Source organism: Zootoca vivipara, chromosome 3 (genome assembly GCF_965207765.1).
Source record: "Zootoca vivipara chromosome 3, rZooViv2.hap1.1, whole genome shotgun sequence".
Classification (NCBI taxonomy): domain Eukaryota; kingdom Metazoa; phylum Chordata; class Lepidosauria; order Squamata; family Lacertidae; genus Zootoca; species Zootoca vivipara.
In genome coordinates, this window is record NC_142586.1 from 62,184,952 (window position 1) to 62,202,451 (window position 17,500).

General features: G+C 40.6%; 1 protein-coding gene across 6 annotated transcripts in view; it reads left to right on the forward strand.

Moving 5' to 3' along the window:
• STXBP5 (syntaxin binding protein 5) overlaps positions 1-17,500 on the forward strand; it is a 120,322-nt gene that overhangs the window by 73,147 nt on the left and 29,675 nt on the right. For 5 of the 6 annotated variants that reach the window (XR_015949327.1, XM_035108797.3, XM_035108798.3 and 2 more), the window contains exons 12-18: positions 619-766; positions 850-917; positions 3,112-3,152; positions 4,639-4,859; positions 6,643-6,821; positions 8,364-8,489; positions 9,855-10,006. Coding sequence is in view for 5 of the 6 variants with exons in the window: in XM_035108797.3 (XP_034964688.1) it covers positions 619-766; positions 850-917; positions 3,112-3,152; positions 4,639-4,859; positions 6,643-6,821; positions 8,364-8,489; positions 9,855-10,006 (935 nt within the window). In the remaining variant the exon portion in view is untranslated. Of the gene's footprint in view, positions 1-618; positions 767-849; positions 918-3,111; positions 3,153-4,638; positions 4,860-6,642; positions 6,822-8,363; positions 8,490-9,854; positions 10,007-15,371; positions 15,456-17,500 lie in introns of all 6 variants that reach the window. The other variant, XM_035108801.3, reaches the window with a different exon arrangement.

A 17,500-nucleotide genomic window follows, 5' to 3' on the forward strand; every position in this document is an offset into this window, starting at 1 on the left:
TTGTAACACTATAAACTAGCATTCAGCAAGATGTGTGAACCTGGCCAGTATGGCACACTGTAAGATGATTCAAACACTTAATATACCTGCATATAGCTGAAAGGGAGAACATAGTTATGGCTATGCATTGTGTTATAGCTGCTAATTTTTATCTTAAATATAATTTTTAGTTATACATAAAATTTGGTTAGATCTTTTAACAACAGGAGGAGATCATATTAGGGTTGGGATATTGCAAGATAATTTCTGAACATTCTTGATTTTTGAGTTTAGCAATTCACCAGCATTCTGTTGAACTGATAATTTTCCGTAGAGTATATTTCACAAGCAGTTTACAATTAAATCTTTACTAACGTGTTTCAAGTATACTAGTATTCCAAAGTGATTTATATTTATACACATAGATTATAAATATTTGAGCTCTTTTGCCCCTTTGCTGCTTTACTTTGTCCTCGCTTGTACAGTATTCATTTACTTTTTTGGGGGTTTTTTTGCATTGACATTTCTATTATTGTTTAATACCACCTTGGGAGAAAGTGTTAATCAAAATTTTTGCATCCTACAAATTTTATTTATCAGATAACTAAATGCTTTCATGTTTTCATTCCTTCATTAAAGGTATCCTATATTTGAAAATCCCTATCCCTTGAGTATACATGAATCTCCAGTTACCTGTTGTGAATATTTTGCCGATTGTCCTGTGGACCTTATTCCAGCACTTTATTCAGTTGGGGCTCGCCAGAAACGTCAAGGTTATAGTAAAAAGGTACCAAAGGGAGTTAATATCTTTATTATTAAGCAACAGTATTCCATGTGTTTGGATTTAATCAACTTGTTTGTTTTAATTAGGAATGGCCTGTCAATGGTGGAAACTGGGGTTTGGTCACACAGAGTTATCCAGAGATCATTATTACTGGGTAAGTAATAAGACTACATTAGTTTGGCCAAGGCTGCCAAAGTAAATGTGGGAATATGCATAATTTATGGATAATTATTCATAAACTGGTATGTTGTAATCTATACTTATTTTAGGGTAATTTAGATAATAATTGTCTGTCATGCTTAAAGTAACATTATGAACTAATTTGAGGTGGATGGAAAGGCATTGCTTTGCTTTGCCCCTTTTTGGGGAGGAGAGAAATGTATTGGGAGGAAATAAAAGGACTTACAGCTCAACCAACCACCTAGTGTGTGACATTTCACTGGCATTTACCATCAGTTTTCATTAGAAATATAAATGTAGAGTTAGGGCTAGTGTCGAAAATTATAACAGCGGAAAAGATTACTGTATGATCCTTGATCTGAGGCTAAAATTGCATTGTGGAGGGCAGGTACTTATGGTGCAGAGGGATATTATTTTTCTGATTTCTATTATCCTAATGTGTAACAGAAGAGTTAAAATGAGCAAGCTAGTAAAGCTTCTCCTGCTTACTTGAGAGTGACATCTGCAACAGGTGGGGATACTTCTCCAGTGGCTCTCAGCCTCCACCTTTCTTTGCAATAACTTACACATTTGTAGCCATGTGATTTGTAACCAGGTATTTAAAAACATTTAAGTAAGGTCAGCTGGTGGTTTGAGTTATTTTAAATGTTGTATGATTTATCTAATTAAGTTTTCTTGGACATATGAGGTGGTAGCCAATTTGAGCAGAGCAAATCTGAAAAATCAGCATGTATATCTGTGAATTAAAAAAATATCTGTTGCTTTCTGTTATCTATTGCATGTGAAAAATTGCAGACACCCAGTGAGTTCTGTGGGTGGTTACTGTGAATAATATGTTGGCTTTTAAGTAGTGTTGGTGTTGATACTACTACTACTTTTTTATTGGCTTTCAACATATCAGAAAAACAAAAATTAGCTTTGATTATTTGTTACTTGTTTGATAGATTATGGAAATGGTTTTCAACATATACTGTACTCTGTCTAGATCAGTATTCCTCAGACAAAGAATTTTTTTTTAAAAAAAGTTAATTATATAAAGTATAGGTAGCCAATGTTGTTGAGTGACAACTTGCATCAGCCGAAGCCAGCATGGCCATGTTAGCTGGGGCTGATGGGAGTTGTAGTTCAACAACATCTGGAGGGCAACACTTGGGCTATCATGTTCTAAGGCAGGCATCCCCAAACTGCGGCTCTCCAGATGTTTTGGCCTACAACTCCTATGATCCCTAGCTAAGAGGACCAGTGGTCAGGGATGATGGGAATTGTAGTCCAAAACATCTGGAGGGCCAAAGTTTGGGGATGCCTGTTCTAAGGCAACATCTAAGACAGTGAAGTGAATTTCAGAATTTTTAAACTATGCACATCAATATTAAAAGATGAATGGAACTAAACTGTTTCAAAATTAGGATTTAGTTTTATGCAGACTTTTCTATCATACTTCTATTAGTCAGGTAGTGAGGAGAATTAGCATTTGCCCTCATGAGAGGACACCAGCTGTTGGTGTTGCAATGCATATGGGATGGATTTGCAGCATAGTCCTATTCACATTTATGGAAAAGTAGTTCCCATTGAGCTCATTTAAGCTACTCACTAGTAAATGTTGTTAGGATTGCAGCCTTAGTTGCACTGGAAATCATTTGGTTCTACAGAGCAAAATAAAAAACTTGCAATCTGTTGCCCCCTCTCTCTATTGAGAGAGGGCAAAATCCATTATTCATCCCAGATTATAAAGTCACCATGACAAGAGGTTGAGTTTAGCACCAATCTTGGTGGTGGTTTCAAGTACAACTCTTTACCTCTTCCATATAAGTGAATGTCTGTTATTTACTTCTATTGGGAAAAGTAAAACTCTACATTCAGCAACATGATTATAGAGTATCATGCCCATTATTCTTGATGCTGTATGGCTTAGGCAGTGCCAATGGGATCTTCTTGGAAGTATTAAATGTCTCCTCACTCAGAGTACACATAGATGCATTGTATCTTCCTAGGACTTCCTTCAGCAAGCCTTCCCTCAACATGCAGCTCACCTATGATAGGCTAATACTAAGAAGAAAATAGGAGCATATGGGTTTGTTACATCAATTTAACATCACTAACTAAATCTCATCAGCCTTGCTATTCCTTTTCTAAAGAGAGTTTGCTTTAAAAAATTCTTGTTTTGATAGGCATGCAGATGGATCGATCAAGTTTTGGGATGCCTCTGCAAGTGAGTGTTTTGCTAAGTTATGGAAAAGGTAAAGGGGCCCCTGACCATCAGGTCCAGTCGTGTCCGACTCTGGGGTTGCAGCGCTCATCTCGCTCTATAGGCCGAGGGAGCCGGCGTTTGTCTGCAGACAGCTTCCAGGTCATGTGGCCAGCATGACAAAGCTGCTTCTGGCGAACCAGAGCAGCACACGGAAACGCCGTTTACCTTCCCGCCGGCGCGGTCCCTATTTATCTACTTGCACTTTGATGTGCTTTCGAACTGCTAGGTGGACAGGAGCTGGGACCGAGCAATGGGAGCTCACCCCGTCGCAGGGATTTGAACCGCCGACCTTCTGATCAGCAAGCCCTAGACCAGGCATCCCCAAACTGCGGCCCTCCAGATGTTTTGGCCTACAACTCCCATGATCCCTAGCTAAGAGGACCAGTGGTCAGGGATGATGGGAATTGTAGTCCAAAACATCTGGAGGGCCGAAGTTTGGGGATGCCTGCCCTAGACTCTGTGGTTTAACCCACAGCGCCACTGAGCTAAGTTATGGAAGAACTGTATAAAAAGTGCTGCTGTGAAACTGTTGCCTTATAGATGACATCTTTTGGGGTTTACTCTTCTTTCTGCCTTGTTTGGTCAAATCTTCTGTACTTAATTCCCATTGGAATAAATGGTCCTAAATTAGTTGTGACCAGGAACAGCCAGCATCTGCAGAACTGCCTCTCCCATAAGATGCGGCACTGCTTCTTACCAGGTTGCTGTAGGGGATGAGGCAGGGTGGCTGTGAGGTTGGGGCTCTGCTAGTGTACCCATAACACCACAATCCCTCTGCCCTGCCTCTGTGACTAAATTGTCTGCTCGGCTTGAATAGGACTTGAGTGTAATTCACCTCTGAGCCAAAGGTTTGATATGAAAGATGGGAAGTGAGGAAGGTGATGGAGGAGATGAGGTTTCAAATCATACATGATAGTTAATTGATATCTCATAAGCAACCAGTATCACCTCCTTGTAACACAAATTGAAATCCTGGAGCATAGAAGGTGCTGTATCACTATTTTTGATTATATATTTTGTCTTAATGCCATTTCGTAATTGAGGGCACAGTCCTTCTCTGCACAAGGGAAGGCTGCCAAGCCTTTTTGCTTCTGTGCCCTTTGGATTCTGGCCATAATACACAATGCCCAGGATCCAAAGGGCTGCATGCAATGATTTGCATATAAATTATCAGGCCCCTCCTGGCCCTTGTCTTCCCACTGAAGTTCCTCAACATCCTGAAAAGTGTTACATTTTGGAACCACATGTGTGCGGAATGCAAATTGATATCTATCTCACTGGCAAACATGCACACATCACCTGCAGAGGAACTTTCAATCAGTGTGAATGGAAATGTGAGCACTGTATTACCATTGTTTCAGAATGGCCTTATTTGAACAATATTTTTGTTTATAAAATTATGTTGGTTTGTACATTTAACTATCTTTATTTTATATTTTATTCCTAGTAACATTGCAAGTGCTGTACAAACTAAAAACAGCTAAAGTCTTTGAAAAATCAAAAAATAAGGATGACAGACCTAGCACAGACATAGTAGATGAAGACCCATATGCCATTCAGATCATCTCGTGGTGTCCAGAAAGCAGGATGCTGTGCATAGCAGGAGTTTCTGCACATGTCATTGTTTACAGATTCAGCAAACAAGAAATTACAACAGATGTGATTCCGGTAATTGACAATTATCTATATTGGACATGCATTTATATTTTTGTTAATCCCTATATTTAGCCAATATATAAACTAGTAATACTAATGAACATTTTTTGACTAGTTTGTTCCATGCTCAGTAGTTATGTCACTTTCTGTATACTGACAATATGTATTTTAGCACATTCTTGAGTTCCACTGAAGCTGATGTACATTAAATAGGCAATTGTGCTTTGAAGACTGCTGTCCTATGTACACTTTCCTGGGAATAGGATTTGCTGAAAACATTAGGCTTACTCATTTGAAATACAATTAAAATTTAGCTGAAAGTCACTTTATTTTGAAAGTGATAAATTGAAATTGGATTGAACAATTTAATCTTTTATAGATGCCTGCTTAAAGGTAAAATCTCATAGTAGCTCCTTTGTCACATGTACTTTATACCTGGCCTTATGAAGAAAGTGCAGCTAATATTTTTATACAGGTTTGTTCAGTTTTTTCACCCATTAAATCAAAGACAGTGGTTGGAGGGGTTCATAAGTTGTTCATAATCAAATCAAAAAATTGATGGATGAGGCAGACCTTGTTGACCCATAACAGTAAATATTTGGGAGGATTTGAGAACACCATAAGGCTTTGGTTGTCTTCATCTAGACTCGAACAAGGAGGGTATAAATTGTTCATTATCTGGACTGACAATATAGTACAGGCATAGGCAAACTCGGCCCTCCAGATGTTTTGAGACTACAATTCCCATCATCCCTGACCACTGGTCCTGTTAGCTAGGGATGATGGGAGTTGTAGTCCCAAAACATTTGGAGGGCCGAGTTTGCCTATGCCTGATATAGTATCACGGTATTTGATCAATTTTTCTAGATCACCTGAGATGGATGTCCACAGTGCTTTTCAGCACCACACTTCAGCTATGGAGGAAGAGTGTTCAGCAGTTCTTCTCAATATACTCATGTCGCCCAGCTTTATTTGTTTTCATCAAACCAAGAAACAATTGTTTGTGCATTTAATTAATGACTGAACATATGTAGCTATGGACTGGATGAGCACTAACAAATTGAAGCTTATTCCTGATAGGAATGATGACAGGACAATCTAGGTCTATAAAGATGTTGCTGTTTCCTCTCCTAGATGGGGTTACATTGCCTTTAAATGAAAAGGTGCACCACTCAGAAGTATTTCTTGATCCTGTGTTACTTCTCGATTCTGAGGAGGTGGTCACAGCCCACAGAATCAGCTGCAAGTGTTTCTCTAAAACAGGAATGGCAAATCTGTGCCGTTCTAGATGTTACTGACCTGCAGCTCCCAGCATCTCTCAGGATAGTGCAGGGGTCCCCAAACTAAGGCCCGGGGACCAGATGCGGCCCAATTGCCTTCTCAATCTGGCCTGCAGACAGTCCGGGAATCAGCATGTTTTTACATGAGTAGAATGTGTCCTTTTATTTAAAATGCATCTCTGGGTTATTTGTGGGGCATAGGAATTCGTTCATATTTTGTTCCAAAATATTTTCCGGCCCCCCAGAAGGTCTGAGGGACAGTGGACTGGCCCCCTGCTGAAAAAGTTTGCTGACCCCTGGGATAGTGTCAATCAAACCTCATAGTATTGTCTGATATTTGATTGATACATTGTAGCTTGATAATGTGGTTGAGGCCATCCACTTGTCTTTAATAAGAAATTTTGTATTTAACATTGTGGAAGTTGTTGAGACCAAAGTAGTGAGTTGGCAACTGCAAAATTTGCAGTGCAAAGAACTCTAGGACTGTGTCACGTCTTCTCCATTTTCATTTACAGATGCTTGAAGTACGGCTATTGTATGAAATAAATTACATAGAGTCTCCAGATTCTGAGCAAGTGCCACCACTGCCTACTCCAGGAACAGGTTCCAACCCTCAGTCCATTGCTCCCCAGTCTCATCCGTCCACTAGCAGCAGCTCATCGGATGGGCTTCGTGATAATGTCCCATGTTTAAAGTAAGTGTAAGGCTAGTATTTCTAAATATTGTATCTTACCTTCATACACTGCTTAATCTTATTGTAGAAAAACTTTTGGCTTTTGACATGTGCTGCATTGGGATATGGTTACCCATACCTCCTCCTAGTGTATGCTTTACAAAGGTGTGCTAATAGAAGACACATGTATTGAGCTTGTATCAATGTACAAAGTAATTATATATTGCTTACAGGAGCCTATTGTCAAAGTTTGATATATAGCAACTGCATCATGAACAGATGATTTCCATCTACAAGTTTAGATCCTAACACTGCATCAATGTACCTTTATTTCATAAAAATTATATACTGCTTGATTGTAAAAGAAAGCAGTATCTCAAAGCAGTACCTTTATAAAGACAAAGGTTAACCTAGAAATCCTTCTTCTTTTAGTGAATAGTCTAATGTAGATTTGTAGAGCAAATATATTTTTAGGTATAATCTCCTTTAATACTTCAGGTTTTCTTTAAAAAACAGCATGCCCATTTTCAGTCCTCCAGAGAGAACTGGATGCCAAATGCCCCAAACTACACATTTAACTTAGAACAGGCATCCCCAAACTGTGGCCCTCCAGATGTTTTGGCCTACAACTCCCATGATCCCTAGCTAAGAGAACCAATGGGAATTGTAGTCCAAAACATCTGGAGGGCCAAAGTTTGGGGATGCCTGACTTAGAATCTCCTGCCTTATCTCACTTTCCTGTGTCCTTTCCTGTATTGTTTCCTATTCCTTCATATTTGAGATAGAGACTAAGTTATGAGCCTGCAGATTCCTGGTTCGAATTTCAGTTGAGCCATGGACTCAGTAGATTAATTTAGGTAAGTTACCAACTCTCAGGTCTAGCTCACCAGTCATGTAAGCCACCAAATTCTATTCTGTTGAGACTTGGCAGAGAGCAGAACAAATTGCACTGTGAAATGCTCTTTCCTCTGCCATATGTGAAACATCATCTATCAGTTGCTTTAGACACTTTGTAAAGGCATACCATTTTGTCCTGGCAGTCCCTGACTCATAAGATTGGTCTCTGTTATTACTGAATTTCTGTCTTTATAAATGCTATATAAATGCGTTAAAATAAATAAAAATAAATAAAGGTATAATAAGTATTGTAAGTCCTTATGATATAATGCTTAATTTTGCAGTCACTTCAGCAAATTATAGTTTGCCATTTCATCTTAACTAAGCAAGCTCTGCTGTGTGCAAACCACCATTTACATGCAAGCCAGAATCGGAAAGTATGTTAAAATGTGGCTGATTAAGCAATTTATGCACACCGGGACCGGGGTGGGGATGGGAAAATGTGCACTCCAGTGCTTACACGTGATCCTTCTCAACACCTGAACCTGGCCACTTACATTAAAAAGTCTCCTCCATGTCATATGAATCTGTTCCAGAGTAAGCATTTGAAGCTGTACTAACTTGGAGTAAGAAATACAACCAGTCATGAAATATTCCCACTCTAGTAAAATTTATTGGCAGACTTTCACAAGGATAAATGTTGTCTACCTTTCCTGTATATTGCAGAGTTAGAAACTCTCCCCTCAAGCAGTCTCCAGGCTACCAGGTTGAGCTGGTTATCCAGTTAGTATGGGTGAGTGGAGAACCACCTCAACAAATAACAAGCCTTGCAATCAACTCTGCCTATGGCTTGTAAGTATATTTGGTGCTGTGTTTTCTCTTCCTTAAAACCCATTGTCCTATTGCAGAAGGAATATGACATTACTGCTAAACTACTGGATTCATGTTGTTTTGATATGCTACTTGTTTCCATGTTTTCAGTAAGAAGGTACTTAAAGGGCCTTCTCATTTATTGTGGTATTCAGCCACAAACACATTTCAGTCTTTGTCCAAGGTTCCCTTTCATTACAATAATGTTGTGCCATCTTTGTATATTACATGGGGAAGATAGCTTCTGCTGTCAGATGTGTACACAGCACTTTCAGAAAAGCTGACAAATGGTTCTCAGTATAGAACACAATCTTCTGTGCCATCTCTGATTTCTTGAATGTCTTGTATATTTTTAGACTACCAGCCATTTTGTGAAGAGGCTTTTTCTGTTTAGTTTTTTGGTTGTATCTAAGCTAGGTGGACATTCAGAGAGAATATGGGAGAATACAATAATGTGCTACTGTGACAAGCAGATTAATCAGTTGTCAGAGATTAAAACAAGATGGTGAGAATGAAGTAAATGAATGTTGGATGTACAGTGGGGTATTTATTTGGGTAATTCTAGAGCAGAAGGTTAGGTGATGTGGCTAAGACAATCAGACCAGCATACGAAACCTCTGGGTGAGGCATGGAGGTGTAAGCGTTTTGTAAAAAGTAGAAGTACAGAGTCATCAGTGGAGATGAGGCAAGTCCCAAGTGTAGCAGCCAGGAATGGAGAAGATTATGGTTTTATATTCTGCAGCCAGATGGTTGATTGTCTCAGCTCCCATTATGTAGATGTAAAAATGCTTCTTTGGTTAATCACAACAGTTCAGAATCAAAAGCTCCTGTTGGTGTTTCCATCGTTTAATCAGCTCATTCTGTTGTTTTTATCTTGCTTGTTGTTTAGAGTTGCATATTATTATGTATTGTTCTTACTGCCTATTCTTACATGCCAAACCTATTTTATAAGAAATAAATATTAATGTAAAACCATGCCAAACACAAACGCATGTCAAGGACAAACTAACAAGGCAACTATTAGCTTATTCCCACACTGCATCAAAACAGTTACCCTTGAGTAAGCAGTGGACAGTAATCATTTTATGTCAGGTGGAGGTTTGCTACTTAGTAAGGCAATAGTGTATTGGTTTTATTCTCAGCAACTACTACTAAAATAAATTGTTCTTTGAATAGGTTTTCATGCAAACTTACATTTCTAAATATTATATAAGAATAGATTTTGAAAAATAATCAGTTCAACTAATTCCTAAAAATGGAAAGTAAAATGTTGTACTTAACATAAGCATATATTTGGATATCAATCATTCATTGCCATCATATTCTTTCTAATAAATTTTCTTTCAGAGTAGTTTTTGGCAATTGTAATGGTATCGCAATGGTTGATTACATCCAAAAGACCACACTTTTAAACCTTGGCACCGTTGAGTTGTATGGTTCTAATGATCCTTATAGGAGGGAACCCCGATCTCCACGTAAAAGCAGACAACCATCTGGAGGTAAGGTCATACACTTGATATTTGCTGATAAATTTTTATATTGGTCTTCTACTTACCAGACTGCAAGCTGATTAGGAGTGCATGCGACTAGCTTTTTCCTTGAAAGTAACTTGCACAAACCAAAAGGTTTATATATGTTGATAATATTCTGTAGGGGCTTCTTTTTAGAAAACACCATCTGATTATGGTAGGCAAACAGTCTTCTTTTAAGAGTATTCTAGACTGCCAATTTTAGCATATATAATAAGCACACTTATTATTATTATTATTATTATTATTATTATTATTATTATTATTAACCCAGCCACTGTGGGCAGCTTACAGAACATATAAAAACATAATAAAATGTCAAACATTAAAAAAATTACCCAATACAGGGCTGCCTTCAGATGTCTTTTAAAAGTTGTGTAGTTCTTTATTTCCTTGACATCGGGGGGTGGGGCACATTCCACAAGGAGGGTGCCACTGCCTAGAAGGCTCTCTGCCTGGTTCCCCTGGTTCCCTGTAACTTTACTTCTCACAGTAAAGGAACTGCCAGAAGACCCTCTGAGTAGGACCTCGTTGACTGGGCTGAGAGATGGGGATGGAGACACTCTTTTAGGTATACTGGGCTGAGGCTGCTTAAGGCTTGAAAAGCCAGCGCCAATACTTTGAATTGTGCTTGGAAATGTACTGGGAGCCAGTGAAGATCCTTTAGGACCGGTGGTCCCAGCGGCCATTCCCAGTCACCAGTCTAGCTGCCACATTCTGTATTTGTTGTAGTTTCTGAGTCACCTTCAAAGGTAGCCTCCCCAGTATAATCTACTTCATTACTTTCTATACAAAAAGTGTTATTCTTTACCAAGGTTTATGTGCTCACATCAACCATCTTCCATTGTCTTGCCTTTCCCTGTTTGAGATTTAATTTTCGTCCTCCTTTGTGCTATCGCACCCTGTTACCATAAATGCCCTGTTAATTTATTCTGAACTAACTGCTTCACAGAACCACTCAGCACTTACCCGCTTCATTTTTGGACACAATTATTTCAGCATACTGTATTTGATCTGTTAAGGTATGTTAAGGTATGCATTGGCACATGGGTGCAATCACATAAATTCAGCAAACCACAAGCCTAAAATTCTCAGGGAGGAAGTGCATATGAACAGAAAATTAGAGGTGCTTCATACCTGAGGATGTGGACAAGCTGCTTGAAGAAATGCAGCCAACCAGCTGTCCTTTGATGCTTGCCCACCTTGGCTTCTGAGAGCTAGACGTAGAAGGTTGGCTGGGTTTGCAATGAGTGATTAATGCTTCACTTGAGGAGAGGGACTGACCACCTGCCTGGAAGGACACCGTGGTGTGGCTCCTCCTCAGGAAGACATTTTTGGACCCAGAAATGTTAAATCACTATTGCCCAGTACCAAATAACTAATTTTTGGACAACACTTGGGGGGAACTACTTGCTTAGATCCATTTCAGTCTTGCTTCAGGCCCAGCTATGGTACTGAACCCACCTTGGACACCCTGGGTGATGACATTTGTCAGGAGAGAGGTGAGAAGAGTGCGACCCAGCTCATTCTCCTTCACCTCCCAGTAGGTTTTGATACTGCTGACTACACTGTCCTTCTGGAACATCTCAGGGAGGTGGGGGTTGGGGGCACTGTACTTCAGTAGTTTCAATCCTTCATCCAGGGCTGTTTCCAGAAAGTAGTTATGGGAGGCTACTGTTTTGTGCCATGAGAGTTGTCCTGTGGTGTCCTGCAGTATTCTGTTTTGTTCCTGGTGTTATTGAACATCTAGATGAAGCCACTGGGAACTGCCATCAGGAAATTTGGTGTCACCAATATGCAGATGATACCCAGTTCTGTTTCCCTGTTGCATATGGTTTGTTTCTGGGCTCAGTTCATGGTGCTCACTTAGTCCCCAAATATCTGAAAGACCAGCTCCTTTCCTACAAACCTTCTTGGGTGTTAAAATCAGTGAGGTGGGATACTTGATAGTTCCACTGTCCTTAGAGGTCTCGGGATGTGACCTGGGAGGAGAGCATTCTGTGTGTGGAATACCCTCCCCACAGAAATATATTCGTCACCTTCATTATACAGCTTTTTGTCATATGCTTAAAGACACCTGTTGTGAGTATAGTTTGTTTAAATCTATTTTGAATGCTTTATTTTCCATCACCCTGGCACCTTTTAGTGTAACGAGCCCTGGGACCTTATAGTATGCAGTAACCACAGTATACCATTCTTCCACAGGAGGAGAATGTAAAAGAAGTAAAAGTGTAGTGAGAACATGCTTATTCCCCCAAGTGTTTGGGGATAAGTGTCTCTGCTTCAAATGTCATGTTTAATGTGGCACACACTGCCTGTGAAGGGCATTGGTTGGGCATTGGCTCCACCTGGTGGTTGAAGGTGGGAACAGAACTTGTGGGAAGTAGGCAGCTCCTAGTTGACTCTTGCCTTCATTAAAGTAGCCACATTGCTTTTGAGCTCCTGTTCTTTCTCTTCTCAGGTTTTCTAAATTCTACTTTTTCCTCTTCATTCCAGTGTTTGCCTTCCTCTTAACTGTTTCTAAGCCATCCCATTCTCCCTTCAGTATACCAGGGCAGTATGGTTGTCACTCCTAACCTTCTCTCCTCCTCATAACTGCTCCAGCACTTTCTTCTCTCAGCCTGTGTCTTGTCACCTGAGCCCTTCTTTTTTGGCCATTTTCTACATTCTTTGCAGCTTGCATCTCTCCCATAAATAGAACCCCTTTGCCTTGCCTGCTTGCTTTTTCTTCTCTCATCCTGATTTCACCAGTAACTGTTTCAGTGGAGGATGAAGGCAGGTTTGTTGGTATTTGAACCTCGGCAATTCTCCTCAGCTATTTTGGACCAAGGCACCTTCTGGTTTGGTGTGTGCTGTGTATCCATGCCTCAGCATCCTGACTTTCTGAAGAGTAGGGACGGCAGTCAATGTGCTCTCTGGTGGCAATAGCCACACCTCCTGCCCAAACTCAGCCTTTGAATAAACTTAAAGTGCCTGCTAAGGCAGCTATTCCTTCTTCCTCTAAATGTAAGACCTCTGCTCAGCATTTGCCTCATAAACAAGCACCAAACATCTCATAGGCAGCCCTTATCCCTAGAAAGGGATGAATGCATTTATTATATCTGTGGACAGTCTGGACCTTTAACAACATTTGCCTTCACCATTGCCTTGGCCTGATGGGTTTTCTCTCCTGACTCCCATTATGTGCCTTTGCTCTGCAGTGGCCCTAGACTTCATTGCTGAACTTACCTCAGCACCATTTAAGGGGGCATCTATTCTTGTTGACGTCTACTTCTGCTTCATTGACTATGCAAAAGCCTTTGACTGTGTCGACCACAGCAAACTATGGCAAGTTCTTAAAGAAATGGGAGTGCCTGATCACCTCATCTGTCTCCTGAGAAATCTCTATGTGGGACAAGAAGCTACAGTTAGAACTGGATATGGAACAACTGATTGGTTCAAAATTGGGAAAGGAGTACGACAAGGTTGTATATTGTCTCCCTGCTTATTTAACTTATATGCAGAATTCATCATGCGAAAGGCTGGACTATATGAATCCCAAGCCGGAATTAAGATTGCCGGAAGAAATATCAACAACCTCAGATATGCAGATGACACAACCTTGATGGCAGAAAGCGAGGAGGAATTAAAGAACCTTTTAATGAGGGTGAAAGAGGAGAGCGCAAAATATGGTCTGAAGCTCAACATCAAAAAAACCAAGATCATGGCCACCGGTCCCATCACCTCCTGGCAAATAGAAGGGGAAGAAATGGAGGCAGTGAGAGATTTTACTTTCTTGGGCTCCTTGATCACTGCAGATGGTGACAGCAGTCACGAAATTAAAAGACGCCTGCTTCTTGGGAGAAAAGCAATGACAAACCTAGACAGCATCTTAAAAAGCAGAGACATCACCTTGCCGACAAAGGTCCGTATAGTTAAAGCTATGGTTTTCCCAGTAGTGATGTATGGAAGTGAGAGCTGGACCATAAAGAAGGCTGATCGCCGAAGAATTGATGCTTTTGAATTATGGTGCTGGAGGAGACTCTTGAGAGTCCCATGGACTGCTAGAAGATCAAACCTATCCATTCTTAAGGAAATCAGCCCTGAGTGCTCCCTGGAAGGACAGATCGTGAAGCTGAGGCTCCAATACTTTGGCCACCTCATGAGAAGAGAAGAATCCTTGGAAAAGACCCTGATGTTGGGAAAGATTGAGGGCACTAGGAGAAGGGGACGACAGAGGACAAGATGGTTGGACAGTGTTCTCGAAGCTACGAACATGAGTTTGACCAAACTGCGGGAGGCAGTGGAAGACAGGAGTGCCTGGCGTGCTATGGTCCATGGGGTCACGAAGAGTCGGACACGACTAAACGACTAAACAACAACATTTTTGTTGAACCAAAATCCTTTACCAAGTCCATACCATTTCTGTCTACTTTTAAAAAAGGTTTCATAGTTGATTAATACTATAGCTTAGAGCCTATTAGTAGAGGTTCAGTAAACTGCTGTCTCCTTGGGCCTGGGCTTATTGGACACCGTTCCTTGATTTCTGTTCTTATCTGGGTCCTTAATAAAATCAGGGAGGGGAAGCCACAGTGGTCCTTTTAGCTTCCCTCTGGCCTTGGCGTCTGTGGCTGTTGGAGATCCTGATCATGGCAGTATCTCTATGGCACCCTCTTTGCTGTCTGGATGTCAGAACTGCCTACTTCCCACAAGTTTTGTTCCTGCCTTTGACCATCAGATATGGAACCAATATTCAACCAATAACATTCATTTGGCACTGAAGATCTGCTCTTCTGGTAGTAACCAATGGAACTTTTTGTGTATATGCAATTATGAATTACTACAATAGCCGCATGGAACACTGCAAATGTTTCAGATATAAACTGCAATATTCCATGAATTACCACTTTGTAATGGTTGTAAAACTATTTATGGCTGTTGAATAAGCAGCAATTCGGGCTCTTCCTTTCCTGGTTGTTTATTGAAGATGGTTAAATAATTGTACTTGTATTAAAAGAATAAGTACAAGTAAGTCTGGCTATTTTATAATATTAATAATATATTCTCTTAAATGAAACAGCTAAACAGCTGAATAGGGATAGGTTTGTTTTGTCATTAAATTATTAGTAGTATTAATGGGAAATTTTATAAATATTACGTAAGACAACAAGTAAATTATATTACACTGTATGAATTCTGGCACATGCATGATTTGTTCTATTTCAGTTGCTGTCTAACAATTTCCCACAAATAGATTGTTTGCTTGGATCTTAAAGTTCTGCTGCAGATTTTTTTTTCTTTCTCCAAATATACTGTGTTGGTGTTTTTGTCTTTCCTTTCTCATTGCTTCAATAAGGCATGCTGGCTGTGGCTTCTTGCATGTGTGGCCTCTCTAGCTTATATTCAGAGTCTGTGAAAAAACTTCGCACCTCTTATATAAGTAAGTCATCTCATAAGAATAAAGTGTTGTAACATCCAGTTGATTAGATTATATGCATTCATCACCCTGAATATTTTACCATAGCCTTTACTTTTCAGCTTCTTTCACTAACATATCGGCAGAGATTAATTCTATATTATTCATATAATTATAGACTGTTACCTGAGATACTATCAATATGGAATATTGGGTACAATAAGATCAAGATTACATCCTTCATCTCTTTTGCAAACAGTAGTAAAAAAGTTGCATTAGTAGATAATATAATACAAGTCACAATTGTGTCGCCCATGCATGCAGTGGTGTCCACAAAGACCTTCATTGGTGCCCTTGGACAAAGGACCAAGACTCTGAACTTTTTCTTTTAATAAAGAAGTAAATTTTTGTGAAGTTATGAAGCAAAAATGTACAATTTCTGTGAAATGAGCTAGCTTAGCTGCCTCTGTCAGTGCTTTTTAGCCAGCGAGTGAAGTCAGAGCTGTGATTGTTGAATGTGTTGTATGGACCCCAGACAATGTTAGTATTGGTATTACAGTTAATTTATTAATCACCTTCTAAAACACCATCTCAAGGTGATTTACATATAAAATAATTAAAAATGGTTAAAAACACAAAAACAAATCAATTTAAAACAAACCTAAAACCCTACACTTGTTGTAAATACCCATTTATCCAGCTGGGAAAGCCTTCTGTTTCTCCTTTCCATTTAGTGCACTTTTCCTGCTTGTCTTATTTGCTAGTAGTCCTTGGAATCTCTGAAGTTTATCCTTCCTTTTTCCTATGCATCTTTCTTGTGGTGGGTTCTCCTGAGATCAGATACTCCCTAGAAGTTATTTTCTGCAAATACTTCTACACAATAAGTGTGGGTGAATTTTAAAGCACCCCCTCCCTAAATGGCAAAATTCAAAAATGCGAACTTTGCAAAGAGGCTTAGGCATGTCTCCTACTGTGCTGGACTTAAAGCCAGGCACTCATTAAGAATTCACTGTATACTTAAATTATGATACAATAGTATACATGCCGTATATTTCATTCTAGTAAAAGTGACCTTAACTGTTCTTGGGGTGCATGTGCAGACATGTCTGAACTACCGTGTTTCTCATATTTTAAGGCATCCCTAAAAAATAAGGCATGGCAGTATTTTCATGACATGGCGAAATATAAGGCATACCCCGAAAATAAGACGTACCAGTACCAGGTTGTGGTGGGAGCAGGTCTGTGCAAAATATGGTACCGTAAGAAAAGGAAGATGCCTCCTCGGAACCGGATGCCGCTGCCACGTGGAGCTCCGTCCGAGTGGGAGCCAGCAAGAGCTGCAGCACGCACAGCAAGAGCTGCAGCAGGAGCCTCAGTGCGAAGCCCGGCTAAGGTAGAGCCTCAGCGAAGGCTCAGCAGGAGCCGCGGCGGGCAAAGAAGAAAGGATCGGGACCCTGCTAAGCAGCCGGCAGGAGCCTTAGTGCGCAGCGCGCGAAGCCCGGGAGCTGGCTGGAGGCGCAGCTCAAAGCGCGCGATCGGTAAGCCCCAGCAGCCAGCAGGAGCCTTAGCGGGCAGCGCGCGAAGCCCGGGAGCTGGCTGGAGGCGCAGCTCAAAGCGCGCGATCGGTAAGCCCCAGCAGCCAGCAGGAGCCTTAGCGGGCAGCGCGCGAAGCCCGGGAGCTGGCTGCAGCCGCAGCTCAAAGCGCGCGATATGATAAGCCCCGGCAGCCAGCAGGAGCCTTAGCGGGCAGCGCGCGAAGCCCGGGAGCTGGCTGGAGCCGCAGCTCAAAGCGCGCGATCTGATAAGCCCCGGCAGTTTTTGCAATTTGATCTGCTCTACAATTCTCTTTAATTACTAACTCTAACACGGTTGTGTGTGTGGGTTTTTTTCCTTTCTAAACTGCCTTATGGATATTTCTGCTTAAGACATGCTAGACATACAATGAACTCTCTCTCACACACACACATTACACATTCTAGATCATTAGCAGCTAATGACTGCTGTCAAAATCTGGGTGTCCAACTGTTGCTTCTAGAATAGCTATAAATCAGAACACAATCACACCACAC